Source organism: Dermacentor variabilis, chromosome 2, assembly GCF_050947875.1.
Source record: "Dermacentor variabilis isolate Ectoservices chromosome 2, ASM5094787v1, whole genome shotgun sequence".
In the NCBI taxonomy this organism is placed as follows: domain Eukaryota; kingdom Metazoa; phylum Arthropoda; class Arachnida; order Ixodida; family Ixodidae; genus Dermacentor; species Dermacentor variabilis.
Window position 1 is genome coordinate 131,541,177 of NC_134569.1, and position 21,694 is coordinate 131,562,870.

At 43.6% G+C, this 21,694-nt stretch overlaps 1 protein-coding gene across 1 annotated transcript; it reads left to right on the top strand.

Annotated features, from left to right (window-relative positions):
• Positions 1 to 810: 810 nt before the first annotated feature.
• On the top strand, positions 811 to 17,349 carry LOC142572695 (uncharacterized). Its single transcript, XM_075681991.1, has 7 exons — positions 811 to 1,391; positions 1,542 to 2,051; positions 5,617 to 5,958; positions 6,998 to 7,198; positions 12,112 to 12,435; positions 15,673 to 16,000; positions 16,584 to 17,349. Exons 1-7 carry the CDS (start codon positions 1,338 to 1,340, stop codon positions 16,769 to 16,771), a joined length of 1,947 nt encoding a protein of 648 aa, XP_075538106.1. The 5' UTR covers positions 811 to 1,337; the 3' UTR covers positions 16,772 to 17,349.
• The last annotated feature ends 4,345 nt before the right edge of the window (positions 17,350 to 21,694 follow it).

Here is a 21,694-nt window from a genome sequence, read left to right on the forward strand (position 1 = left end):
GCGGAAGTCGCTAGTATGTTTTCTAGCTTATTTATTTGTAATCAACCCAACTTGCTAAAACTTCGAACTGCAGCCCGTTGTTTCGACAACTGGCAAGCTTAGCGACAACTCTACGTGGTCGCAACGTTTCGACCAGTCATGTCCTAGTTTTCATGTCATAATAAAGCGTTTCTGCGTCAGTCACTCATATTAACTCGTTACATAAGCGACAAGGAACTACACGCAGAACTGATATCGAAGAGGAAGCATAGAATTAGCACTCTTCGAAGGACTCTCGATCCCTCATAAGTGTACTCCGTGTACAAGACCACAACGCTTCCCGATAAGTTCGCTGCAACCCGTTGTTTAGACAAACGGCAAGCTTAGCGCCAACTCTGCGTGGTCGCAACGTTTCGACCAATCGTAACGTAGTTTTCATGTAATAATTAAGCGCTTCAGCGTCAGTCACTCGTAACTCGTTACATAGTCTTTGTAACAGCGACAAGGAACTACACGTACAACTGATATTAAAGAGGAAGCATAGAATTAGCAAACTCTTGGAAGGACTCTCGATCCCTCTATCCGTTGGGCACTCCGTGTACAAAACCACACGCTTCCCGAGAAGCTCCTAAATAACGAACGTTCTCCCGAGTTCTCTGTTCTCGTCATACGGCGCAGAGGCGGCGGTACGATGGCAGTGTACGCGAATTATATACAAGAGATTCGTGAATGTTGCGTGAGAAACTGTGACAGAGCGCGCACATAACGCGTTGGCCGCTAGCTTTGATCTGCCCATGCTGTCTACATAGAATTAAAACTGGTGTGCGAAAATGGTCACGTGTGGTTGGTGGTAGGCTGCTACAGGCGCTGCAGCCTACCGCGCGCGCAACTGAAGGAGAGGCATTTCTTTCTCTATGGAGAGGCTGTGTTTTTGCCCATGCTGCTAAACCAGTACAGTTTATGGTACAGTTGCCCCGTTTCGCGCATCCGTTATTGAATTACCAGCGCATCGAGAATTTGGCTGGTTTAAGGGGTACATATTTGTGATGCAGTCATCGAATATTGTGAGCGCTTGCCGACTACAAAGTGTGTTCTGCTTCGTGGGTGATGTGATCTAGATTTGTGAGCTGTTTGTGCATTTTGAATTCTCGTAAGCGACGATTGATGCTTTGTGTTGTCACCGCAGGCAGGAAAACGACACAACTACATTTCCAGAGGATTATTTCGTCTTCCGTGCTCGCGATAAATTGCTTCGATTTGAAGCAAGCACACCGTGAGATGTTTCAAAAATACCATAGTCAGAAGTGAATTTAGTGTAGAAAGTGTCCCAAGTGCTACTACTATGCAAGAAACGAACCATGCCTGCGGTCGAAGTTCGAGAAGAAAAAGAAAAATGCAACAGGCTGTTCGAGGTAACGTACCGCATGCTGGGTTTTCGCTGTTGTGACTAACCGCGTAGCGTGATGAAAAGCCCGTTGGTCATCATGACCTGGGCGCACGAGTCATAGACCTGAAATCACTGAGGAATTCCCCGCCCCCCACCTCTTTGCTTGTTTATTCAGGTCTTCGACGATGTGCACGCTTTCCTATCCGATCAAGTCGTTCGCTCAATCCCGGAGAGCATCGAGGTGTTTTTTCGGGACAATGGAGTCCCGGGAAAACTTAGCGAAGACGTTTCCGACGCCTGCTTGCGGTACATGATCCACGGTTCGTTCGTCGACATCCTAGCGGCACGCAAGATACTTCAGAAGCACTTGCTGCAACAAGACACCGTCGATCTGCAGGAAGTCGCCGAAGCCGATGAAGTTGTCCTCTCGGAAGCGTTTCAGGACCACTACGTTGATGTGGCGTCACACGAGGTCATTGGCACAAATGTCATTGAAGACTGCCCCGAACTGGCCGCAGAGGAAGATGCCTTCTGTTCACCCAGTGAAACAACACTTCTTGTCAATGTTGTTGCCGAAAGTGGCACGTGTAGCGAGTTTTGTTCGTCCGACCTTCAGCACACATTTGACCAAATCGAGGCCGTTGCGAGTGATGTTTGCGATGCCGCCTTGGAAAAGGAGCCACAGGTAACTTTCTGACGTGTCATAAGCAGATTCGTATGCTTATGCATACGAATGCTCGGTTATTATGAATTAAGACAGTGCAACTGACGGAAATTGCGTGTGTGCTGTAAGTGTCCCAGATGTAAGGACCATTCGTTCTGTCTGCACTTAGTGAACTGGGGTCCATGAGGTGCTGCCTTTTGTGCCTTATTTTGCCAGTTGAACATGGCAGCATCTAATGCATCATTATTCATTTCACAGTGCAGGCTTCGTGGACAACAACTTCACAGCGTTCCCTGTACTTGTGGGAGAGGTTGTTCAAGGCACATGCAGAAGGTGCCGGACTCTTGAACAAGAATTGGCACAGAGCAGTTGTGAACTAGTTCACAAAATGTTGTGCAGATCAGATGGACCTATATAACGGACCAGTCATCGCGGTTTCAAACAGGAGAATCCCAGAAGTGCACTCAATATTGGTGCATTAGAGATACTCCAGACGAAGACTTATCAAGTTCACATTTGCAGACTATTGAATCATTCAGAGCGAGCACTCACTATGACAATTAAACTCTTGCTTAGCAACATTACAGGGGTAATAAAGACAAGTTGACGTAACTTGCGCGGCGATATAATTGCCAGTTGTAGCTTTTTTCTCATATTCAATATTGTCAAATATGTTACTCTTGGCTGATGTTTTTGCCACAGTTCTTGGCTGCAGAATGGACTCTGTGCCATGTCTGTCCATCACCGACTGTAAAAAAACCATGTAAATAAGATCTTAACGAAAGTTGCCATCATAGACTACTGCGTGGTGGGTGCAAAAGATTCATATTGTAAAAAAAAAATTCTGTGGAAATTTAACAATTCACGCGAGACAAATGCGTTAGTATTACTTCGCACCTCTTTGAGGTCGCGGACCCATGATTTAAGCCGCGTTTATCACATCACAGAGTGTTGATCAGGAGCACACTTGAAACACATTCTGCCTCTTCAAGGAGCAAGCGCAACTGATGATAGTCCGGAGCAGACCACCATCAGCTGCTCCACTCTCTCTCTCTCTCTCTCCTAAGCTCTCCCATCTTTCTACCTCTAACACGTGACCAGCTTCCAACACTTCAAACGCACACTTTTCTCCACTTTGACACTCCTGCTGTTATGTCATAAAAAGAATGTTTGTAGGCATAAATTGTAACTGCTGTGCGACTGACGGTGCATGGGCACACCAGCTATAGCTATGTTTTGTGTTCATTTTTGTTAAACATAGCAAACAGCACAGACTACACGAGGTACAAATGGGATACAACCCAGACCTTGCTATTTTGCCATTGTACATTTTATTTTTCTCTCTTCCTGTTGTTTCCTCTGTTCTTAGAACACAAGACTGTGCGATTTGGGCCAGAGCACTGCCCAGTCCCGCTCAAAAGCATCGTTGCTTTGGCGGGCTGAGAAAATATTTGACTGTATGTTTTATGTTCTAATAAAGAAAGAAAGAAAGAAAAAAAGAAAGAAAGAACCTCTTGTCTGCAGTGTTTGCTATGTTGAGTGAAAACCAATAAGCCCAGCTTCATACCCTCATTCATTTTCGGGTTGGTTTTATATTTTACATAATTCGAGGCATGAGCTCATAGTTGAGCACAAATCAAATGTTATTCAGAAGCTGTTTCACAATTCAAATTTGCTTGCTTTTTCTTCTTCTTCTGGGGTTGCTGTGCTTTTAGCGAGCAACAGTAGAGCTTTGTCTGCTAGTATATTGAATTGTGCAGCCTTGCACATAAAAATTTAGGCATGTCTTAGTGGTACCCCTAAAATAAGTGCACTCTGCAATCACCTAAATGTATGTCAGGTCTCGTGGAGTCAGTAAGAATTATATTCATTCAACAAGTTCTTGACCTGACCATGGTGACTTGGTTCCAGCTGCTGGTATGCAAATTGTAAGCTTACTTTCCTGGTTACAGCAGGCATTGCATGTTTCTGTAGTTTCCCATTGAGAGCCATGTGTTTGAACAAAACAGAGATCTTATAAAGACATTCACTATACTGTAGTGTTCACTTTGTTGTTGTGTAGCCTATCTTTAATTCCTTTTTTGGCAGTTTGATCACGCTAGCATGTGCATCATTCCAGTGTGTGCACATTCTTTACTGTACTCTTGATTTGCCTATTCAAGCACTTTATTTGTTCAATTCACCCATTTGATGACTGTTTCCTGGAAGGCAGTTTCACAGTGAGAAATTGTGAATTAGACCTAAATGCTTTAAAACCTACTCGGCTGACAGAAAGCTGGCAGAAATTGGTTTTACCCAAAAATGAAATGGCCTACTTATATAATGTCCCCAAAGCTGTTGCTTTGCAACTGATTCTGTATATTTAATAATATTTTATTTCTTAAAAATCAGCAAGTCACAGTTTCTAGGTCCGTGTTAATAGGAACAAGCTTGTATCACTGATTTGAATTTTCTAATTAAACATCTTTTTTATGTCTACTTATTGAAAATGCTTGGATAGAACTAATGAATCTTGCGTAGTGGTGAAGTTCATATTAGGCGGCCTTGACTTGCTCCGACTGAGTTGGCCATAACGTACATGCACTATATCTGTGAACTCTCACACACACACACACACACACACACACACACACACACACACACACACACACACACACACACACACACACACACACACACACACACACACACACACACACACACACACACACACACACACACACACACCAGCTAAGGATAGTAAACTCGAACTCCTCTCTTAGTTATTGATAATGATGTAGCCAATTGAAAAGTATTTCTGGTGCACTGAGCTTAACATAAAAGGACAATCAAATTTTACTTTCCTTTGCCACTGCATGGAACATCTTTTATTGCTTTTATTATACCAAGCAGTGCTCACCTTGGTGTTCATGCAAATAAACTAAAACTTTTATTGTAACTTAGCATGGCAAGACCTTACCATGGTTGAGTTATTGTTTTGTAAACGCTCTCTATGCATGGATAGACTTTATGAGATGTGCTGTTCACCTGCCCTGGTAACTTGGCAATGGCACAGGAGTGCTAAGCTCAAAGCTGTAGGTTCGATCCTGGCTGTGGTGGCCGCATTTCGATAAGGATGAAATGCAAGAAAGCTTGTGAATTTAGATTTAGGCGCATGTTAAAGAATTCCAGGTGGTCAAAACTAACCCAGAGTCTCCCACAATGATGTACCTCATAATCATATTGTGGGTTTGGCATGCAAAATGTCAGAATTTAATTTCACTTTTTAAACGTTCTGCTCCTGAGCATAAAATTGTGGGCCTGATATCTGGCTCTGGACATTTAGGCAACAATGAAGTAAAAAAAATGGTATAGTACTCACGTTTGACTACACTAAAAAGGATCATACTTGGCCAAAAATATTCTCAACCTCTCTACTGTAACCTTTGTTATAGGTCATGCATAACTTGCAGACACGTGGTCATCAGGACATGCTTTCTTGCATCGATGTTTTTCTCTGAATGGACTGGTCATCTCAAAGAGTAGAGCAGTTCACTTCAACAACCTCATTGTTTTTCTGCACCTTCTGACCCCTTTTACACGGCAGGCTAGCTGTGACCCAAATGCAGTGCCGAATCCAGTTGTCATTGAGATCCACTGCTCAAAACTGGAGGATGCCATGCTGAATCTGCCTTTGGATCTTCCCCCGTCCCAAGAAAATGTGGTGGAGCAGTTCATGGAAGACCCGGCAGGAGTGACCGACACTTGTGTGACAGGGCAGACTGCAGAGGATAATGGAGACAATGTGCCCCCTGAGCAAGTGGCAGAAGTTCAGAAACAAAAGCGAAACTATGAAGAAATCACGCCGTTCAAGTACTTCTGTGAGCTGTGCTCTTTCAAGACAAAGCGCAACAGCCACTACCTGAAACATATCAAGATACACGAAAAGGTGTCGTACGGAATGTGACTTTATTCTTTGTATTGTAAGCTAGTTCAGCGAATCATTGCTGCAATTGACTGGGGGTGTTCAAATAGCAAAATTCTAATTGAACTGAATATACATATTCTAGAAAAATGGCCCTTTAAATATAAGATTAAATACCAAATATTTTGTCGTTTCCAACTGTATACAGAGGTTGTGAGGAGTCCAATTCGGTAAAAAAGGCATTATTTACAATATTTGATAAATCTGATGGCATTAACAACTGGATGTTCAGTTGACTGACCTGCCTGTAAATGAAGAATAACTGAAAGGTTGTCTTATCTGCTTCTCTGTAACGATGACAGTGGTGAAATGAAACAAAAAAGAAAGCACTATATCACCAGATGCATATAGTGTTGTGTTTCTTGAAGCTGCTAAGCATAATACTCAGCACTGCACATTGGTTTAAAGGGATGCAAAAGAGGCGAGATCAGCCAAATAAAAATATGTTTGCCTAAATCCAGATAACTGCCTAAAGGTGAGGAGTTGTTATTGAATTATTGGAAATCATGCAAAATCTAGTTGATCCATACATTTACTCAGTATATTTGCTTTTTAGCTACCATAGCGCTCATGCAGTGTTACTACGTGCTTCAGTCTTTTTCTTTATAGACTCCAATAAGTGTTGTTATTCTTTGTATTAAAAACGAAACCAATAAATAGATTCTTCAATTGAATTGAAAATACTATTAGATTCATATAAGAAATTTCTAATATTGGCATGCCTCCGCAGTCGACTTATATCATAGTCCTCTAATACATTCTTTTTACGTACTCTGCTTATGTCTTCCTAAGGACATAATGGTCTACCTAATAATGTTGGGACTATTAATTTGATTAAGAAAGCTTTAGAACAGCTGAATTCGCTGGCCCAGACATTCAAAGTTTGTACTTGGCTTATTTTTGCAGGATTAGTGTCAATTGACCTTTGCTGAGCTGCTCTTTTTTTGTGTTTAGAGGCTGTACTAAGCGGCATTCTTGATGCGTGGTCCTATCTTGATGGCAGGTGACCACATTGCATAGCTGTGACAAGTGTTCCTTCACTACAATGCGCCTGGGCCACTTGAGGAGGCACGCATCCACGCACAGCAACCACCTTCATCGCTGCACCCATTGCAGCTATGCAACTGATGACCAAAAGTTGCTTCTACGGCATAACCGCATGCGCCATTACCGGACAAAGCGCTCCCGAGGGGTGCCAGCCAAGGTATGAGACAACAGTTGCATTCTCTCTGCTTTCTGCTTAATTTCAGCCTCAGAATCATGTGTGGTCTAGGTCTTGTCATAGTTAAAGAGAACATTTGAGACAGCAATGTAGTGCTGTAGTACTATTCCGGACAATATATAGAGTGTTTCCTACTCAAAAGATAACTCTGTTAAAGGGGCCCTGAACCACCCCTCGGACTTGGTGAAATAACATAGTCCGCGGGTGGCATACGCTGTTGTGAACATCTCAGCCAAGTTCCGCTGTCGTACGCGGTCGGTGGAGCTCGCAAGCGGAGCGTGAAGTCACCTTTTTCTCAAATGCTCTCGTTTCAAAAACTCCATGACCCTCGCTCTTTTCTGTGTGCTCTATTTTGTCATAAAGCACACTCCGATGCGAGGCTGGTATTGGTCGCTGCGCTCGGCTGCACCGTGGCTGCCGTGAGGTGCAGGCACGAGTCCAGTGGCTAAGCGCACTGTGGCTCTCTGAGGACAGCCACGTTTGGCCTACGTTTAGCGCGGCATAGGCACCAAATCGGAAATTTAAATTGCACGCCACGGTGACGTCTCCGCCGTAGCCTTCGCATTACAAGCCATTGGAGGAGGAAGGGGAGCACAGCTGAGGCCATGTTTCATTGCCAATAACTCCGCTTCCGCTGAACGCATTGAAGTACTTTTTGTGGCAAAGTGGTTCTGAAATAGCCTATCTTCACTTCAAATGTCTTTCTCCACTTTGATAAAAAGTGGTTCAGGGCCCCTTTAAGTCATGGACAAGAAGGCAGGCCGGTATGAAGTTATTTATCAAAACACAGTTGAGCCCTATGCTCCATTTTTCAGGTGTCATCAACCTTACAAATACACACCACTATCTGGACCTTGTGTGTCAGGTTTCGTATGGCAAATTGTCCAGTGCAGATACTCCTGAACCCGTTGTTTTCACAGAAGGTGTGCTCCTCCATGAAATGCTCATGCATGTCAGAAGGTTTTACTTGCTAAGTCAGTTGTACCAGATGGCTGTTTATTCATATGGTAGCATATCGCAGCTGGTGTCTTCTCCACTTTTCACATCTGCAGTGTTGCTTTCTCCCTCCCTCTGTGTGCACATGTGCACACACTGTAATTAGAGCACAGCTCTTCGGCGCCTGTTCCTGCATTTTGCATTGCCGTCAGCTTTGCCGTAACCAAGATCATCATCCACGCGCTGCTCTAGCTGCACACCCTCCTGCTGCCATCTCTCATGTGCGACGCAAGTCTTGTTCTCTCCTTGTCCTCCAAAGCCAAATTACGTGCTCTCGCCTATTCTCTCACCTCCTTCGTCCGTGCAGCGCCGTTGCGGTGACTCTCACCGCTACTGTCCACTCCGCCCTCGTCGACCATTCTCCCGCTGTTGTGGCACTGCCGCGGTGCCGGCGGCAGGCGCTCCTTGCTGCCTCGCACATGATCCACGGCTCTCCGCTCCTCTGCCTCCGTGTCGCGTGGCTGTACGGCTCTGAGCCATGTCTCTCACTCCCCCTGTTTGTGGGCCGCAGTGGCATTTGTCACCTCTGGCTGTGCTTGCGCCTGGCTGTCCTTTTCCCACCTCCACCCTTGCCCTATACTTCCGCTTACCTGGCGCAGTGTCGTTGCTTTGACTCGAAAGACAGTTATAGCGTTTCGTCCCCTTACTTCTACTTTCCACCCCAACCTTGTGCAGCCACATTGAGGCCTGTCTGTGAGTGAATGAGTGTGTGACCTCTACTCAATACCCCTGTTCTCCACCCGTTTCCTCATCCCACCTCAGAAGAAACATTAAATAATAATTGCTAATCTCCCCCCCCTCTCCGCAGCAGTGACCCACTTTAAAATGACGCGTCACCAGAGCGCTGGCTCGATAGCGGCGAATCGTGGTGTGTGCTGCCCAATCTGAAATCCAGTACCGCCTCTGTTCGGCACTGCGTGTTCTGTATGCGGTTGCCTGTTGTTGAAATAAGGCAGCAGCTGCACTCAAAAATCGCGTTACCAAGAAGCGCAATCGTCGGCCAAATTTTTTTGCCAAAATTAGATGGAAATGATTGAGGCCACCTTCAAGTGAGACATGCAGCACCAAAAGAGAAAACTGCAATATTTATGGGAATGTCCTGCAGATTAGGTGTACAATAGCGTTAGCATTTGACTGACTATTTATAAACACCTCAGCCATGGTGCCAGCTTTGTCTTGTATTTAGTTAGCCACGTGTGTTGTTATCTCTTGTTTTGTGGGTGGTAGAACACTGAACTTTTGTTAACGGGGTTTAACTGGGTTTATTAAGCACTGGCGTACTATAATAGTTGTGCCTACATAGCGGTAGGAATGTAGAGTGTATAGGCAAAAGAGTGTCAAGGAGCCGGAGGGCCAGGCTCAATTTGATATTTCATTTACTCAAAGTTCACACATAGGAGAAGGAGGGTTGCCCAGGTGCAGGATTCAGAGGAAGCACTCACCAGCACACGAGATGGTGGCATCATGTCACGATACCTCTTGTAACGCATGGTGCAGTCAAAAGTTTTCAATTAGAGAGGCAGGTAAGTGGCTAGCAAGCATGTACCGAGCATTGCATGTACTGAGCACCGCTTTTTAATTTCCAATTATCGCCCCATCTGTGTATTACCTTTCTTTAGTAAGGTAATTGAAAAGTTAATAGAAAAATGTTAAACTAATTACCTTACAAAATTTAACATTCTCTCACCATTCCAATACGGCTTTCGCTCGGGTTACTCGACCGAACTGGCTCTCGTTGCTCTAACCGATCAACTAAATCTCGCTATCAATGAAGGGAATTATGCAGCTTCAGTATTTGTAGATTTAAGCAAAGCGTTTGAGAAAATAAATCACCGCATCTTATTTCGTAAGCTTGAATCATTGGGAATTACCGGCCCAGCGCTCTTGTTGCTACAACATTACTTAACAGACAGAATGCAGGTAGTAACCATTTCAGGCGTTCATTCTAAAACCATGTTCACTAATATTGGCATGCCCCAGGGTTTTATATTGAGTCTGCTTTTATTTTTATTATACGTCAATGATCTGCCTAACTGCCTGTCCTCTTCGAAATGTATACTTTATGCAGGTAATACTACTATTATTAATTCCAATAAATGTATTACAACCTTAGTATCTAACCTTAATGGCGATTTACACAGCCTGCTGGAGTGGTGCCATACTAACCAGCTACAGATAAACCCATCGAAAACAAAATTTGTTGTATTCGCTTCCCACCAACGAACACTTCACTCCATTCCTCCTATCTTTTTGGGCGGAAGTCCTATCCCTGCAAGTTTTTCCTGTAATTATCTTGGCATAGAAGTAGACAAACATCTTAAATTTATTGAACACTTAACATAACTAAAACGGACGATTACCTACGGGATTAGGGTACTTCTAAAAGCACGAAACATATTTGACCATCAAATATTACTATCATTATACTTTTCATTTATTCATTCCCATATTAACTACTGTGTTACTTGCTGGGGAAACACTTACGTAACCCTTTTGAACTTATTGCAAATCCTACAGAATCAGGCTATTAGGATAATTACATTTAGCCCATATAACAACGCCTCATATCTTTTACAAACTAATCACATTCTTACAGTCACACAACTCGTTAAATATAATCTAGGTACCTTTTTGTTGCATCAAATCAATTACACGTGATGCGACAGCTTGATACCACAATCTTCTCTATTAAATACTAATATTACCAGGTTTGCAATAAATAGGAACTTCATTTTACCTAAAATACATACTAATTATGGCAAACAGAGTGTCCATTTTTCATCTATCGCATTCTAGAACACACTAGCGTTATACATAAAAACACTTAAAATTCACAAATTCAAGAAACAAATAAAAGATTACATTCTGTCTAATACTGATGCCTAGTCCATACAACCATTCTTTCAGGGTGCCTTCATTTCATTTTCATTGCCATACCGTTAGGCTTCTATTTCTGCCTCACATATACATTCGAGTTAGCAAATTATACTGTGTTCGTCACGTCATCTACGCTGTTACTTTATCAGTTGTCAACGAGATTGTGTTACAGTGCGTTTTTTCACGACATTTATGCATATGTAATTCTTCAATCATGCTATTCATATTAAAACCTGTAATTTTTCTATGCTAACAATTTGTTGAAACTGCTGTACTTTTGTTTTATTATGTTTACTTTGTAAAGGAGGTCCCATTGCAGTCTTTGACTTCGGTACCCCCTTCTGAATATTAACAACTTGTAATCTTTCTAATGATCTCAATAAAAACCGATTCTGATTCTGATTCTGATTGCATAAATAGTAGAGCCAAGTGTACATGACTCTTCTATCTCTGGCCAGTTTCCAATCAAATTTTGCACAGGAATAGCATTTTGTTGTGGGTTTAGTTTAATACCATGTTTGTGAGCATTACTTGCCTGTTTTGTCGACAACAAAGCTCATCGTCTGCTAACCTAGCTAGCCACTAAAAGAAATGCCAGTCTAAGTGCAAGGGAATGGCGGCGCTGCTATAGTGAAACACACATTTTATTGTAATTACAGATGGCACCACTGTGCTGTTTCAGTAAAATCAGTATTTCTTGAGTGGTGTCTCAGCCGACGACATGCACTTTGGCTTCATGCTGAATGAAACAGGCAAGTAATGCTTGCATTCAAGCTATTAAACTGAACCCTCTGCAAAATGCTACCTCTGTGCAATATATGGGCAGAAACCAGCCAGCGGTTTAGCTAGAAGAGTCATTTACACTTGGGTCTACTCAGTACGTGCTTGCTTGCCACTTACATCATCCTGCTAGCTCACCCTTCCTGTGCTGCTGCACTAAATTTCAAAGTGAGTGGTCCTAGGCATTTAGGAGAAAAACATGCATTTTGATGTTGCACTGTGCCCCCTGTGTCACATTGCAGCCCATGGAATGCCCCCATTGCAACTACCGTACCACGCGGCCACTGCTACTTGCCAGGCACCGTCAACGCCATGCAGGCGACAGTGGGGCACTCCAGAGCAGTGCACCCTTGCACCAGTGCACCCAGTGTGGCTATCAGACACACCGCAAGGAGCACCTGGTGCGACATCGAGCCAATGTTCATGGAGGAGCGCGCCCGTTCCTGTGCCACCGCTGTGGCAAAGCCTTCAAGAGGGCTGATGCCTTACGTCAGCACCACCTGACACACGCTGGCCCCAACGAGGGTGCCCCTCCAGCCTCTTTTCCGTGCCCACAATGCCACAAGGTGGGTGCTGTCCACATCCGGTGATGGATGCCAAATGAAACTGTGTTGCTGAAAGTGGAGTTTATTAAATCAGAACTCTTCAGCTATGTAAGTCATTGATATAATTATTACAGCAGCAAGAAAAATGGGGCACGGGTCTAGTATCTCTTGCACAATTGCACTTCACCGCAATACATTTTTGTTGCGCAATAAAACATACAAGGCCTGCAGCACATTATCAAGCTATTAATGCGGAAGTGTACATACTTGGATGGTTGGTTCATGTCTTCAAGCAGAAAAGCATTGCAAAGAACAGGGCATGAGGAAGTTGTCTGCTGCTTTCTCATGTCCTGTCCATCGCATTGTTTTTCTTGCCAGAATTTTATGTGGCATTATAAAGCTGTAGTGACCTTATTATTAATTAGCCTGTACAAATCTTATGGTAACACTGTACCTGTACACCAACCAGGCCATTGTCTCAGTTCCGTTTGTGCCTACTATGTAGACTTCCATTAATTTGACCCTGACGGGACAGACGAAATTGGTAAAATTAATCAAAATGCAGAAAGAAGTGCCAATACATTCTGCTGATTCATTCACAGTGTTTGCCTGATCCTAAAACCCCTGAATAACATGCTTACCCGCTTTTTGTGTCGAAAATTGTCAACTAACATAGAGATAACATTACAGCAGCAAGAAAAATGGGGCACGGGTCTACTATCTCTTGCACAATGGCGCTTCACCGCAATACACTTGTATTGTGCAGTAAAACATACAAACGCTGTGAAGGCACTTTTGATTTCATATCTAATTGCACCATGCAAGCAATCTTGAGCCTAATTTTATTGGAAAAAGAGGTGCACATTAGAATAGGGTAAACACTGTAATCAGACATTGTGAGTTACGGTCATTGCTTGAAAACTTTTCTAGGGCAGCCAAAAATAGGCATATTCAACGGGAGATAACGAGTGTTAAACGCATTCACTGTCCTCTAAGCACTGGCGAGACAGATACTGCCACTAAAGGGTTCGATATTGAGGTCACCACATGAAACCAGGCCCGTGCTGAGCAGTCAGATTTGAATTATCCGTCGAAGGCCAACTTTAGGATTAAAATAAAGAAAGATTTGGCCCATATATAGAAATGCATAGGCACTGGCTGAGACCATCAGCCGGAATTTAAATACCCAAAAAATCGAATTAACCAGAGTCATATTTACGGAAGTCAACTCTATACTGTTTTAAGCTTGGCAAGAGCCCATAATAGTCATCATTGTAAAAAGATCTGCGGGATCTGGCTACTGAATGTGACTGCTGTGGATAAGGGAAAAGGCTGGGCTTTTTATGGTCATCATGGGGTTGGGAACAATAAAGGAAAAAAAGAAAGGAAATCGGCAGGTGGTACGTGAAAAAAAGCAACACAGTTAAACCGATATAATGCAATCTGTAAAATCAATAACTGCTTCATTATATTGAAATTTTATATTGAAATTTCACCTTTCATGCAAGAAAATACAGTCGCCAATTGATTTTCTCGCGTAGAAGGGGCCGCAATATTTTCCTGATGATCGGGCAATCGAAAATGCAAATCTAAATGAGTGAAAAATTAATTTTGTTTAATCCAAGAGCTGGCAACAAAAGATACGATTTCATGCCGTGTTGACAAAACCTCCACAGTGGCATTGCGAATTAAGTGAAGCCAGCCACGCTGTCACATCCACTCCACCTCCGCGGCTGAAGTGCCGCCCACAGTGGGACCACACTATCGTGAAAAGTGCCAGCAATGAATGCTTTTCACTTCAGCGCTTCTCCAAAGCTCGGAGGTTATGCAACCTCCAAGTACTAACTGCAAGGGAAGACAGTGCACATGATGCCATGCCACCTTGGCACGCCCACTCCCTCAAACACAGCATGCGGACTGCATACACACTCTGCCATGCTGACAGCCTTGCGCAGTCATGGGCACACTAAAAAGGAGACGCGTTCCAACCTGGTACGCCCAAGTGCAGTAGGATCTTACTGCACTTGGGCTCTGTATGGAACGTGACACTGCTCTTCTTCAGTGGTCACTCTTGGTCACGCGCTGCGCGATTTGAGAGATGCGTTTGCAAGCAGCCACTTGCAGTTCAATCATTTGACTATGTGCGTCCACGGAAGTTTGAGTTTGTCGTCTCGATATTCCTTCGCGGTGGCAGTGACATTTCATTATATTGAAATAGTGTGTAAACATACTTCATTATATTGAGGTTCTAAATACTTGATGTCCTATGGACAAGAAGTTAGACTTCAACGTGTTGTTATCACTGGCTTTACTCAACAATAAAATATTTTTTAAAAATAGACGTTTCGCCACCTATGTGAGTGGCATCGTCAGTACGCAAATGGCAAGTTGAGTAAAGCCAGTGATGACAACGCATTGAAGTATGAGTTCCCCTGACTTTTGGAACATTTTTTCAAAAAGTTAGAAGTTAAGTACTTCATTATTTAGAGAATTTTGTTGTATTAAAGTTCATTGTATCGAGGTTTAACTGTATATCCCAGGCTGCTTTGCCATGTGGCAGAGGTGGATGTTGTGGGAGCAGAAAGATTACTGAAAGAATGAGGTCATAAGAGGAAGGGCATTAATGAGAATTACTCTCAGTCTTTATTTCTTGTTCAGTGGAGGGGGTTTGGGTATTTTATGTTGTGCTATCGCATCCTACAACTCGGACAAAGCTTTTTCTGCATAGCAAGAGTGGCAACAGTAGCATCATATCATCCTTGATTGTTTTATTTTGCCACATTGGGGCCACATGGGCATCAACCTTTACAAAATTCTTGTGATTCTTTCCCTTGGAAGGACTTCGTCTTTTCTTTCCAATGCCACTGCCTTCACAGCCTAACATCAATTTATGCAGAATTTTATTGTTTTTACTGTTGAATCTTATAGCTGTGTAATTTGTCTGCTGTCCCTGACATCCTCCTTCTGTTGTCTCACTGCTGCGTGACTACAGTACATGGAACAAGATAAACAGGAGTGATGACTGTCTACAGTGTATATTCTTCTTGTGTTACAATTTGGGTAAAAACATTGGACTCTGAATATATTGGACTGGCAGTCCAATACTCTACTGTCATCACCTCTTTATGTATTAGCTCAGAAGCGCCCCTTTCCTAATCACCGTCATCTACATGCCCAGAAATGAAATTGGCATATCCAACATTTCATAGCTTTCGTGGTTGCACTGGTTGATTGTGTGATGGAACTACCATTTCCCAGGTGTTCCGGACTCACTCGCACCTCTCGGAGCACCAGGCGATCCACTCGACAGCACGGCCATTTTTGTGCGAGATATGTGGCTCGGCTTTCAAGACACGGTCGGTGCAACGCAAGCACGTTCAGTCGGTTCACAACAATCCACGGGCATTCTGCTGCAGCTGCTGCACCAAGAAGTTCAACACTCAGTATGCACTGAAACGGCACCAGAAGCTTCACCAGCCGTCCCAGCAGCAACAGCGGCACCAACAGCCAGCGCAGCCACATCTGCTCGCACCCCCACCACTGCCGCCACCGGAGGAGCAGATTCACGCTCCAACAACACTTCAGGGTAAATGCGTAGTTACATCGCCTGACTTATAACTTAAAATAAGTTATCAACAAAGCCTTGGAGAAGCAGTTTATAAACTCCCACTTTAATTATGATCTCGAGAAACTGTCCCAAGATGTGCAGAGGTTTCAGATAAACTTCAGATAGATGTAGTTCATATTTTGAATTATCAATGTATTGAACCATTTTGCAACCTCCTTCAATTTCGATTAATCCGGAATTGACTGTAGTACATTTCATAGCTTTCTTTCTTAACTTTTCATGTGCAGTCTCACTGATTTGAGACCTTCTACTTTATTCTTTCTGTATTGAATAATAATAATAGTAATAATAATAATAATAATAATAATAATAATAATAATAATAATAATAATTTTATTGCAATGTATGTAAAACAGAGCGTAGGATCACCAAAGCCACTGGGAGGCTTGTATGGTGAAGCTCAGCAGTGGCAGCATTCTTAGAGTAGTTTATAGGTTACAAATAAACAAGTTAAAGAAATGTAACACCGTGTTTAATAAAACAGGCCATTATTGCCATTGATTCCCATCTTTTTTATTATTATTTCTCTTTCACATGCCAGACGTTCTTGGAAGCACGGCTCCTGCCATGTCTGGACCAGTGGCCGAGGTGCCTGGCCTGGAGCATGTCATAACGGCTGTGCCCATTCAAGACACGTGCGACGTGATTGGCCAGATCTCAACAGCCATGCTGCAGCCTGCAGAGACAGCAACCTTGCTGTACCTGACTAACCCTCTGCCACCATTCTGAGCACAAAGAAAAGAGAGGTCCCCAAATGGAATGATTGTTACAAAACAAAATTCGGTGTGCTTCATGAATCTTAAAGCAGCTATGTATAATAGCGAACTGTTGCTACCCCACAGGCTGTAGTGATGATTCATTGGTCATTGAACTTTGCATACATGTTGTGATTTATGTATGGGTTTGGAGTGACAGTGTATTTGGTGGACATAAAAAAAACTCAGTGGGTAAGGCAGAGGAATTCTGCCTTGCAGTGTTCATGTGGATACCTTCCTCATTGAAAGGGAGGTCTTCTTTATCGCCATCTCTTGTATAACTGTCTTGTGTACTCTAGCATGAACCACGATGGGCGCTCTTTGAGCCATTGCTGCTTCTAGCATTTGATCTTCGTTGATGTTGTCATGGTCAGTTATCATAGGAGAAGGTCTCAGGTTTGATATCTGTTGCAGTGCCTTCTTTTCTTTGAGCTCTTGTATTTTACTCTCATTGCAATATGATGATGGTGATTTCTTGTTGCAAAAAGGACACAGCTGGATAGCTTTGGCATGTAGTGTGGCATTAAACAGTTGTTTGTTGTAAAAAAAAAATAAGTGTGGGTGCAGTGGCGTAGCCATAAATTTATTTCAGTGGGCGGGGGGTTCTCTGCCAACAACTACCATTCCTCCACCTTCTTCTTCGTCATATATATATATATATATATATATATATATATATATATATATATATATATATATATATATATATATATATATATATATATATGTATGTATATGTATGTATATATATTCAGTCGAATCTTGATGATTCTAACTCTAAGGTGCCCGAAAATTTGTTTGAATTAAAAAAAAGACACTTTTTTTAAGTATTTGTGCACCATAGCACCATGCACGAACGGTGCGAGTCGTAAAATATCGCGGTGCGAAAGCACACAGTGAGCGTGGACCACTAAACTGCCCATGCTGGCCAACACTCACTTCCCGATATCGGCAGAAAATGAAACTTCAACGAGCGGGCTCAGCTGGTACCGGGCCGGCAGGTCTGGTAGCGCCGGTGCGGAGGCGCGCGTGCGTGGAGACCGTCGAAAATGAGGGAGTTGAGCGGGAGAGTGAGGGGAGCATAGTTGCGAGGAAGGGTGGGAGGGACGCGGATTTGCTTTCCCGCCAGCTTGCTGGATGGCGCTAATTACCTCTGTCAGCTAGTGCCACCAAAGCAGCGGAGTTGCCGAGGCCAGGACTGGTCTTCCACTGCTGCTTGCCTCTGTGGGCTCGCATGTTTTTTACCTTTGTCTGCAGACAGATCGGCGCTGTGTTTACCTTCTTCGTCCTACATTCGTAACGTGACTCACGTCTTATCAAGATCACGAAGCTGTTGCCGCTGATTATAATAATGTTGGTGTGCTCCCTTTTGTTGCGGTGTCGTCGTATTAAAAAAAAAAAACTAGGCGAATGAGGTACTGGGTATCGCCTTCACGTCCCTGTATTCAGGGTCTTGTCTTGTTGTACAGAATCATATATGGCACACTGTCTCCAACAACCTTTCTATCGGGACGTCTCGGTTTAGACACATCATTGTAAAAAAAGCATGAATGAGACCAACCAAGCCAACCAAAACAAGTGCGAGCAAACGCTGACGCGAGAGGAAGATAGTGCGAAACAAGCGGTCCGGATGAACCAGACGCAAGCACGAATAGAGAGGTCGGGCAGGTCAGCGTGATACCAGCCTCCCGTGCGTACGTCACTTGTAGGAACCACTCTTATTGGTCTCCTCTGCTCGTGGCTTGCTTGCTGCCCCGGCAAGTAACGAAAAATCAGCCCAGGACGATCTTGTGGCGTGCAAAACGTGTCGCTGAGGCACTATGGCACGATGCAGAAACGGCGCGACCTTGCCATTTGAGAGAAGGTAAAATTTCTGCCAGTTTATTATTTTTTTTCTCCGCGCACGTTGTTGAGGTGTTTCTCCTAAGCCTTTCCTCTATGGCGGAGTCCGAGCAATGCTGTTCGGAGGCGCCACCACGCGATTTGGCACACTGCTGCTATGTTCAAATTACTGGATGTTTTTGCCCATTGGAATGCACATAACATTGACGTCAGTTCGAACAAAGCAGAAGTTCGAATTAAGTATGTTCGAATTAACGAGATTCGACTGTGAGAGTGTGTGTGTGTGTGTGTGTGTGTGTGTGTGTGTGTGTGTGTGTGTGTGTGTGTGTGTGTGTGTGTGTGTGTGTGTGGAAGTTGTACACTACTCAAAGACACTCCTAGCTCTCCCCATACGAGAATGCTAACAACGAGGATGCACGTTTTTGTGTTGCCGATTTCTGTGTTGACATTTTGCTTAACTTCTGATAAAAGATTTTCATTGCTAAGGTGTGCAGCCACTTTGCATCAAATTATGCTATCATATCTATGCTATGTTTAAAAATGATGATATTTTCTTTATGAACTGATGCATTTATGTAATACAGAGTTTTAGAATTGGGGGCCCAAGCGGCTTGGGGACCCAAGAAGATTGTGCGCCACAAGTGCGCATGCGTAGAACCCAAGCCAGTCTTGGGTTCTTGCGTTCGCGTTAACCCAAGACCCAAAAATCGAAAACTAGCGTGGGCCCCCAAGCCGTCTTGGGCCGCCCTCGTGGGTGACAGTGATGGCGTACAGGAGATGGTCACAGAGCAAACTTTCTTTTACTTCAACCGATTTTCGCCATTTCACGCGGGTGAACTCAAAGTTTTTTCGCAGCGCGACACAAGAAAACACCGACTAAGAGCACTTCGCTTCGATTGGCTTTGCTTGGCTTAGAATCGCACACTTAATTCGTAATACTAACCGGTATTAACACAGTGATTACGTTTCTAATATTGTTCGCTCTTTTTGCTCAAGAATGCATTCTATTCGTTTTCACTTGTAAGAAAAGAGGTTCCTTCTATTTTTTTTTTTTCTTTCAAGCACCTTTCTATTTTTCAAACTGCAGCGTCCCGAGTGCTCAACCCAACGCTGTCTGCATTCGACCCAATCCTCAAACTCTGCTGCTCATCTAAACCCAAGAGCAACCGACGCAACGCGGCTTGGAGGCCCAGTGCCTTGCGCCCCCAATTCTAAAACTCTCTAATGTATGTTGATGACTTAGCTGGTACATGACTTGAAAAAACGAACAGCGCTAAAAATGAGGCCAACAAAAGCAAGACAGCGCACTATCATGTGTCTTCTTGTTTGCAGGCCAGGCTTGTTGCAGCCCAGGTAACAGCGGAGATAACCATTGTTTTCCAGCGAGAGCTAATGTATGGTATGGCCACGGCTACATAAAGAAAAGGGCAGGCACTATTTTGCAAGTCTCGTACCACTCAATCCCACTATCGGTGTTGCGTGCATGCTATATTATTCTAGATTTAAATATACAAGAACAAAGCTACAACTTGGATAGTATTGTCACGTGGTAGTGGCAGACAGGAACACAGAAGCAAAACTGTATATGGCAAAACCAAATCTTTATTGGGTGAACGTGTGCCCAGAAAAACAAGCTACACTCAAAGTACAATGATAGCAGCGAACACAGTCGGCGATTGTCGAAAATTTCATCTGCTGGTCAAGCACGTTGGCTTTTATACATGAGTCATCGAAGTTCCCAGAAAGTACTGCACAATTCGCATCACGCATGCAAGCAGATTACACAAGCTTTGATGACAAGAGACAACGCATAGAATTATCAATAACATTCCAGTAAGTTCCAATCATGCAGGCGCGTCTTGCGCTGAGCAATAACTTTAAGTTGTTTGTCGGTGAAATGCAATCCCCGAGAAAAGGATAAATAAGTACATGTGTCAGTATCGTATAACGCAAGTTTCATTCACTTTTGGTGACCTGCTGTCCAGCTTCTTTTGAAGAGATGTTCGGAAGTAACTTGCGATCATGGTATTGTAGTCATCACACGACGCATATTGTTATTTGATCACACTCAGAAATTGATGAGGGAGACAGTCCGAAGCAGGGCTGCTTCCTGATTAGCTGCTTTTGTGGAAACTACAGCATCCTTAGTTCGCAGTAAAATAAAGGCCAGTAGCTCCAAGCGAGTTGGAAGTGTCGTGTCTCCTGAAGCCCGTCTATTCTGGAAATTACCAAGACGTTTAGTTAGGATGGGCTCTCCTCAGCAAGCAGCACATGTCACGATGGGGTAGGTGAGCCTCAGCTAGGTGACTGGCCACGGCCGTCTGGTGTTGAGCAATTGGGTAGTGATGAGACGTTCTCCCTATGTCCATAATTATGTGCCAGCTTTGTTCTTGATGCCTTTTATGTCCCATCTTTATCTGTGTGTGGAATTTTTAGTGCTGAGCCCCCCTCAGCAGTTACGCTTAATATGATCCAGAATGAGGTAGAGGCGCGCCGTGAGTGGGGCCACAATGTTCTGTGCATGAGAGAGGGAATCACCCCCATGATGTCCCCTCTCCCCCCCCGTCCCTGTCTTCAGACCGCCACTAGCCCCCACCTTGCTTTCACATTCAAGCTTTCCTTTCATCCATTTCGCTCTTTCGGAGCTCACCTCCTGAAACTTTCTGTCTGTTCCATGAGAATTGGGGGAGGGAGGGTATATTGTCAGAAAATTCGGGGGGGGGGGGGGGGGGGGAGCGATCCCCCGGGCTCCCGACTCCTGACTATGCGAATATGTTAGTGTCACTTTCTAACTTTCAAGGTTGCTTGAATTGCTGCCTTTTGTAGAATTTCATTTGATGTGCTTGACATGTAAAGTGTTGGCCATTTGTTCTGTTTAAGGTTTGTGTAATTGGAGTCATTGCTCAGTATAAAGTTTTACAAAGTTGATGCAAGTTTTCTGCATCAGTTGCTTGTTCATCATGCCACAGATATGTATAATTTCAGCCATTGTGTATATATATATATATATATATATATATATAATATGCTATTGCAAAGTGCACTCGTGACTTTG